The following is an 8,684-nucleotide window of genomic DNA, read 5'->3' on the forward strand; positions in this document are numbered from 1 at the left end:
TCATAGACTGTCATAATTAATGCATGTATATATACTTTGGTTCCCCTCATGAGTTTTTCTCTTTCTTCTTTTTATTTATTTATTTGTTTTTATTTTAATTATTTGTGTGGTTGTGAAGGCATGCTTTTGGCCCCATTTGGTTGACTCGTGAGGTTACTAGTTACAAAGTATTAATTAGAATCATAATTACTACTTATATGTATAGTTTTGGTATGATGTTATAATTAAATAATTTCAATAGAAAAATGAAGTCAATATGATTATTGATATTAATTGACACTTCTCCCTCTCTTCTTCTTCTCTCTCCCGCCATGGATATAAATACGATATCGAGTTTTCGGTATTTCCATGCCTACCATTAATTAAGTTCAGTATCACAAACACATCTTACCTTTTTCGATTTTTCTTCTTCCTTTCCGTAATAAAAGAAAAAAGATCGGAAAAAAAAGATGGAGTTTGTTGAATCTTTTCTTGATCAAGAATGGGAATCACTAAGCAAAATGTTCTCGATCGGAGAAAACAACCCCGATTTATTGCCGTTTCCTAGTAATTACTGCGAGAATATGGCTATCGAGAGTTCGTCGTCATTTTTCCCTTCTTCTTGTGAAATCGATCACACTTTCCACCACAACGTGTACCGTGTTCCTCAAGAAAGTAGCAATAGCAATAACAATGGTGTAAGCTTCCATCACCACGAAGAAGAATATTTAACCAACAACACGTTCGATGAGTGCATGAATTATTACACTAGTATGATGGTACCCGTTTTTTCCGACGATGTCATAATGGAAGAAATGTTCGACGACCAATCGGGAGGCCATAATAATGGGGAAACCGATGATTCTTGCAAGGACATTATTCGGCTCAAACGGAAATACGAAGCCGAAGAAGAAGAGCCAATTATCGACGAACCTTCTAAGCGGAAGCCTCGAGTTTCTAGAAATGTAAGTAGTGTAATAATCTTTCGATTTCCACAAGTTTTAAAAACTCTCTCTCTCTCTCTCTCTCTCTCCATATATACATTATGTTATTGACTTTTGAATTACTCGATTCGTTGCGCAGAAAAATCAAAAGGCGGCTAATCAGTCGAAAAAGAAGAAGAAAATGATCGGTGAGGACGAGGAAGATATTAATAATGAAGAAAATAATATGATTATTAGTAATGATGGTGGAGGAAATAATCAAATTAGTTCAAGCAGCTGCAGCTCTGAAGATATTCATGATTCCATTACTAATAGTAATAATAATGCTTCGGAATCGAAACTAGATTCGGTTTCGCTAAAGTCGTTGAACGGGAAAGCCAAAGCCAATCGCGGTTCTGCAACTGATCCTCAAAGCCTCTATGCTAGAGTAAGAAAATTCAAATTAAAAAAAAAATAAAAGAATTACACACACAAACACTAATATTTTAGACCTCACTATTTTAAAAAATCTAAAAAACATTGTTTTTTTTTTTCAAATTTTCAGAAAAGAAGAGAAAGAATCAATGAGAGATTGAAGATCTTGCAGAATCTTGTTCCCAATGGAACAAAGGTATATTTTATTTATATACATACATACATATATAAAACAAATTATATGTGATATCTTAATATAGATTTTCTTGAAATTAATGGTGTGCATATTTACAGGTTGACATAAGCACAATGCTCGAAGAAGCTGTCCAGTACGTGAAGTTTTTGCAGCTTCAAATCAAGGTACATTTTTCTTTTATTATTCAAATCGAAATCGAAACAGAAACAGAAACCGAAACCTTGAAATAATCGATTATAATTATTGGATGATCGATCGGTCTTTGAATTAATTATCAGAAAAACACAGATCTTAATTAATTAGATGTGACATGCACCTTATTCTAATATTTTTTTTTTTGGTGCAGTTGCTAAGTTCTGATGATCTGTGGATGTATGCTCCAATTGCTTATAATGGAATGGACATTGGCATGTATCAGAAGATTTCACCGAATTTCTGCTTATAATTAATTAATTATTCTTTTTTGTTTTCTTTTTAATAATTTATGAAGAGAAGTGTAAATGCTGATTTGTTACAAAATCTGCCGGTTCAATTAATTACGATCATGAGTAGTAATCCTGATAATGATTTTTCAATTTAATTTTTTTGTATAAAAGATAAATGTTTGAGGATAATTAAGTAAAGATCATTCATACGTGTGAATCTACTCAGCTCTTATACATACAAAAAGCAAAATCAAATACGTACACCGTATATATTGTTGCACGTGTAGTCAAAGAAAAGGGGCGGACCCAACAAATAATAAATATTTTATGGATAAGAGCTTGTTTGGCTAAACTTATAAGCTTCTAAAAACACCTTTCAGATGTACGTTTAATAGCTTATAAACTGTTAAAAGGTGTTTGGCAAAAAATTACAAAAGATTTAAAAAAAAGAAAAAATAAGTTGTTAGGGAGCTTATAAGATGTTTTTAAAAAAGTACCTACACCCCCACTTTTTTTATTTAAGATGTTTTTTGCTTCTTTACTAAAACAATCAAAATACAAAATTATGATGAAACTCATATACCATCGGACATCATGATTAGAAACTCAAGATTACATACTCTATTTGGCTTTGTAGTTATAGGCTGAAACTTGGCACATAATATTTCAGGTTGCGGGTTTAAATCAAGCTCTAATTGATCGTTTATTTTGTGTCCATTAAATCAGCCTACAACATCCCACTATTAATATCGCTATTTTCGTGTAGATTCGAAAAACTAATACTCCTATATTTGTAATAGTGCGACATACTGACCGCTTATTTTGGGCCAACAGTGGTCAGTTTCCCTTGCATTGAAAAGGTTCAGTATGATCCAACAAGAAAGTGCACGTCTTAGTCCAATAAGCATTCAAAGGATTCTATAAAAGGTTCTACACTCTCCCTTGTGTTTGGTATGAATTTTTTGGAGTGCTCTAGAGAACAACTCCTACTCCTTTGATCAAGTTGGTCTCTATAGCTCATTGATAAGGTGTCTTAGTATAAATAAGAGAACAAATTTTATTTGTAAGGCATCCAAGAATTCAAACATTGTAAATGATTATAAACAATACAAATATTTTTTCTACAGATTTTCTTAACTTTCTTTGTTATTTACATTAGTTAGTCTTTCCATCGTTTATTCGATAATGTTCGGTACTAATTCATATAATTATTAGTTAGAGAGCCAATAACTAAATAAATTACAGACATTAAATCTTATGGGGAAAGATATTAAAAATTCTATATAATTGGGTGGCAAAATTAAGCAAAAAAATAACATAGAGTAGTAGTTAGGAGGATGATGGAAAGCTCGGATTACATCAAAAGAGAAGGTACACATTAGGGCTCCAATTTATTTCACTCGACTTAAGGAATTGGACCAATATCAGCTTATAACTTGGGTTGACTCCTGAACTGGGCTGCTCATAGAATTTTTGAACTGGGCTACTCATAGTTATTGGATATGAGCCCATTTTCACAATTAAATATTATGGCTCCTAATATCCTACATACAATACAACAAAAAATTTCTTCCCAAATATATACTACTTATAAAAGTGGGAATATTAGGGGAGGTTCCTTTGCTTTTTTGTGAGGACCAAAATGCTCAAATATTAGGGGAGGTTTCTTCATTTTTTGTGAGGACCAAAATGCCCCTATCAAAATTAAAATAATTAATATTAATTTATAAGTAGTCTTTTAATGTATGTTTATGAAAATAATTGATATTTCTTAGACTTCAATGTACAAAGGCACCGGAAAAAATGAACTCATGTATCTATTAAATGTTAGTCATACAAGAAATTTAAAGAAATTCAATGGTCTCGATAATTCAATATGAATTTCAATTTTGCATCAGTTACACCAAAGAAAGAAAAGAAAACGATCGTAACTTCCATTTTCAAGTTCTCTTTCATCTTTTCTTTCTCTTCTCGATTTCTTTTTTGTCTTCTTCTTTTTCTTTTTCTTTTTCTTTTCAGTTCTATGTTTAATAGTTTGAATATTTTCTCAACTATGTCACTTATTTTTCCTTCTCTATCTTCCACCCATCTTTGAACCCTAAATTTTGAAAAATTGATAAAGTTTTCTAGATTAATGAAGGAATAAATCCTCCATATCAAGACCGGATTGAACATCTCTTAATAAAGTTCATAAGTTATTTTGCATATTTTTCCCACTTCTATGTACTAAGTTAATTTTTGTATCCATTTGAATTAATTGACCTAATGAAACATGTATTGTTATATCTATCATTGACTTTGAATCTTTGTGGTCAGATCTTTACATGTTAAAATTATTTCTACCCAAGTAGTTCAAAACACGTGTCAGTTTCATAAAATCAATGGTCTATGCATGGGGATTATGGATTTAACTTTTATCTACCAAATTTACATGATTTACTTGCAATTACATTGTATTTTCGTTCAATTCTTTATTTATGTATTGGCAGGTAAGATTCATTGTGATATAGTTTGTGACTAAGAATGTTATGCATGAAATTTGTAAGGACTTTCGATTTCAATTGATTTCTTCTTGTATCGAAGTTGTTAGTCTTTCTCCAACAAGACTAAGCTATACATTTTCTGGAAACCATAATTTAATTTTAGTTTCTGTGGCTTTTGGTATTCCACATTCCATTTATGAAAATATGAAGTTAAACTGCCATGTTATTAATCTTTGTTAATGTTATGAATTGTGAGTGGATAAATAGGAAATAATATGTTAAATGGGCTTTATATTGCTATTGGTAGTTTTGCATTAGATGATTATATTAGCTTGTCATATTTTAGTTACTCCGAGACTTCACTTTAGGTGGCTTGACTACATCTATTGGTTAGTGACATAAATTTTAGTGGAAATTTCACTTCCCCCCTTGTACTTTGGCTTGATATCACTTTACCCCCTTCTACTCTCTATTACATCGATTTGTCCCATATACTTGAAAAATTGTCTCTCGTTGTTAGTTGTCAGACATTTGACATTAACACCGTTTGATCTAAACTCTAAAATTACAAAACCGCCACTCCTCTCAATTTAAATAATTATTTAATAAAAAACGAAAAAACAAAAAAACAAATTAATAAAAATTCAAGACAACGAGAAAACATAGTCCACGACGCCAGTCGCAATTTCTTTTTTAATAATTATTTAAACTAGGAAGGGTGGATTTTTTTAATTTTCAGACTTAGATCAAATGGTGTAAGGTAAAAGGTTGAAAACTAACGGCGAGGGCCTGTTAAGTGTATATTTTTACACTTTATCGTACCTTTTTATTTGAGCTTTTGGTGTGTTTTAACGATAATTGGTGCTTAAAAAGTTGATTTATTGTATTTTAGGTACAAATTGAAGAATTGGAAAAGTATGGGGTAAAAACGGCAATTTTGGAGAAAATATGGGCCAAAAGTGAAAAAACCAAAATATGAAGATTTAAAGCTCGGACGGCCGTCCGAGTTTCAGTTCAAATTGTGGGACGGCCGTCCGAGAGCCCGAGGCAGCGCAGTAAAGGGATTTTAATTGCACAAGGCAACTGTCTTCTTCCCTAAGTTTTTTACCCTATATAAGACCAAGCCAAGCACACAATTGGGGATTTTTTTTACGCAATTTCAAGAGCAACAAAGCAATAACGAAGACGAAGAATTCGAAGACTCCAAGCAAAGATTTATCGTTTATGATTTATTTTATTTTTATTTTTGCTTCATGAGTAGCTAAATTTCTTATATCTAGGATTTTATTTTGAACCCTATGTAGGATTTATGAACCATTTTCTATGATTTTATGCAAGTTTTAATTCCGGATTATTTCTTCTACTTGTTTTATTAAGTATATGAACTTGATCAACTTATGTGCTTTTATGTTATTGTTAATCGCATGAATCGGAAGATCGGGTTAATAATTAGAACTGTGGTAGAAGAGCCTTTGTGGTATTAACATAGGAATATAGTTAATCTCTTAGGTAGCCATTATTGAGATTTGTGCTTAATGTTGTGTTCTAGAATTAATTGCATAGGAATATAGTAATTGAATCTAGAGTATTAGAATCGTAATACACGCGGAAGCGGGTTATGATTATTGTAGCATCTCATGTTAATAATCTGGGTTAATTGCTTGCATAATTGAAGGAATTGGGGGAGTAATAATCACATAGGGGGAGAATAAAATCCTAGGCTTGTTTACTCTGATTAAAGCTTCGTTTTTAATTGCTTTCGTGCTCTTGTCTTTTTAATTTGCTTTTCAATTTAGTTTAATTTAGTTAATTCTCTCCTAAGTCGACTGTGTAGGGTGAGCTTGATAATAATTGGTAGAATTTAGCGTCTAGGTTTAAATAATTAAATATTCCCTGTGGGTTCGATATCCGGACTTTTTGTCCACTATATTACTTGTACGATACGTGCACTTGCGTGTAGATTTTCAGCCAACAAGTTTTTGGGCCACATTGAGACAAATTTTCAAGTACAGGAGGACAAATCGATGCAATTGAGAGTATAAGGGGGTAAAGTCATATTCAACCAAAGTATAAGGGGGGAAAGTGAAATTTACCCTAAATTTTATGCACTTGACTGATGGTTTTATGTTGTCTAATGGTAGAGAAATATTACTTGGAATTAAAAGTTATTTCTCATGTAATTTATTTCTATAACTTGTTTCCTTGATTTTTATTTTGATGGAGAAAATTTTAATGCCCCTTGTTCGTTTTATCTTCTATATTATTTGAATTTTTAATGATTTTATTTATTCATGAACTCCTTATATTTTTCAATTCATATTTTTTTCCCTCTAAATGTTAGGGTCCAGTGGCTATAGATAGTTTCCTTTTTAAGTTAATAAATTTTGTGTTTACTCCAAATTAAAAATCATGAGTTAAGCTTTAGACTCTGGTTGAATGATCCATCTCCTTTCTGCAGACAATACCTCACACCTTATGTAAAACACTTGTAATCGCTGTCGTGCTCTCATAAGAAATTTTAAAGTTATTAGATATTAAATTCCTTTAACACAACTCTGAACTTGGCAAGCATGCTGCTTTCTACAATTTCTTCGATCTGGTTCCCGTTACCATTCAGGTGAGTTTCGGGGAGATATTATTCTAGAAAATCTACGAGCCATTTAAGGGGATACTAGAGTGAATTATGCGAGTATACTTTATATGCTTTTTTCTTTTTTTTGAAAAAATACTTTATATGCTTTATTACTGTTATTATTGGAGATATTAGTATTAAATGATACACCTCACTAATAACTTAAGCTTTTGGTTGAGATAGTCATTCAACATGGTATAAGAGTCAGACCAAATTAAAGGTCATGAGTTCGAATCTCACCGCCACCCTTTTCTAATATTTCAAGTGCAAGGCTTCAAATGTAATTCGCTTGAACTTTAGGGGGGGGGGGGGGGGGGGATTGGAGATATTAGTATTAAATAATCATAGCTTAAGTTTTTGGTTGATGTGGTCATTCAACAATTATATTTGTTTTTTTTTTCTTTTTCTTCCCCTTTATATCAAGTCGATGTGATCCGTCAAAACTACAAGATAAGGATGTTGGATGTACTCCATATTTCTTAGACATAGTAGGTAGGGGAGGTACAACCATACAGATGAAGTCAACAACAAATGGATTCTCCATCGTGTAGTCACATGATGATGAAACTGATAGCTGAAGGACAAAATGAAGCCACCCAAAATGCATAAGCAGAAATTTCAGCTCAATCTTGTATTCTCGAATGCTTGTACTCAATAGTTATTTTATAGGAAGTTAAATGAAGAAATGGTTCTACATGTAGTCCTTTCTTTGTTTTGATATTTCATGACATACCAATGGCTGAAGACAAACTGTTTTAGTTTCATTAATATATTTCATTGTTTTATTTAGAATTGTAGCAGATTTTACTGTATAAAGGTCAAGATTATGCTCTTGCTATGTTCTTTTAGAATGCATTCAAATAGACCATCAACTCAGTGCTCTAGAAGAAACTTGAACTTTTGGTGAATAATCGTCATGGAATGCTCAAGTTTAAATGTTTTATTGGCCATATTTTTTATATCTATGATACATTATTTTTGCTCAATATAGTTTGACTGATTGTTGGATAGTGTGGCCACTTGATTCCATTCCAGGTGTTTTTTTTTTTTTTTTTTTTGCATTTAGAAGCTTGACATTTTACGAAAATGCAAGATATATCTTTCAATCTTTGTACCATATCAAAGATATCATTGTATGCAAACTTATTGACAATATCTAAAGTTCTTTCATGAATTATTTATTCTTTATAATTATACTTAGTTTCACTTTGTGAAATCATTATGTCATTACTTTGACAGGATGATGACCTGGTACATAGTCTGTCAAACTCAAAATGTCTTAAGGTATGTTATTAAAATATGCCAGTCTCTTTTTTGTTTCTCTCCTCTTCTATGTTTCGAATTTATCTAAATTCTCTAACTCTTAAACGATCGAGACTATTATAGAGCTACTCCAGACTTGCGTTCATGTGGAGTGATACTCTTTGTAAAGGTTGCACGAACCTAACCTTCTCTTTATACTACTGTGAAGCATGTAGACCAATTAAACTTGTGTAGAGTATGTTTGGAACATAATTTACATTCATGCTCATTGCTAGCTGGAAATTATGTTAATGCACCAAGCTCCTGATTTTTTTGTTTATTTTTCTAATGTATGTTTCATCGTTCAAT

At 31.7% G+C, this 8,684-nt stretch overlaps 1 protein-coding gene across 1 annotated transcript; it reads left to right on the forward strand.

The window, feature by feature from the left end:
• Positions 1-318: 318 nt before the first annotated feature.
• On the forward strand, positions 319-2,167 carry LOC105971254 (uncharacterized). The gene is made up of 5 exons (XM_012996102.2): positions 319-944; positions 1,063-1,350; positions 1,468-1,533; positions 1,632-1,697; positions 1,880-2,167. The coding sequence occupies exons 1-5, from the start codon at positions 450-452 to the stop codon at positions 1,976-1,978; spliced, it is 1,014 nt and encodes a 337-aa protein (XP_012851556.2). The 5' UTR covers positions 319-449; the 3' UTR covers positions 1,979-2,167.
• The last annotated feature ends 6,517 nt before the right edge of the window (positions 2,168-8,684 follow it).

The sequence above is a fragment of the Erythranthe guttata genome, chromosome 3, assembly GCF_056151865.1.
Source record: "Erythranthe guttata isolate IM_541 chromosome 3, IM_541, whole genome shotgun sequence".
In the NCBI taxonomy this organism is placed as follows: Eukaryota; Viridiplantae; Streptophyta; class Magnoliopsida; order Lamiales; family Phrymaceae; genus Erythranthe; species Erythranthe guttata.

Excerpts from the sequence above, each read along its gene's own strand:
- LOC105971254 (XM_012996102.2), top strand. The coding sequence starts at position 450 with ATGGAGTTTGTTGAATCTTTTCTTGATCAAGAATGGGAATCACTAAGC. Across the intron at positions 1,534-1,631 it reads TTGTTCCCAATGGAACAAAG|GTTGACATAAGCACAATGCT; the intron begins GTATATTTTATT and ends GCATATTTACAG. Across the intron at positions 1,698-1,879 it reads TTTTGCAGCTTCAAATCAAG|TTGCTAAGTTCTGATGATCT; the intron begins GTACATTTTTCT and ends TTTTTGGTGCAG.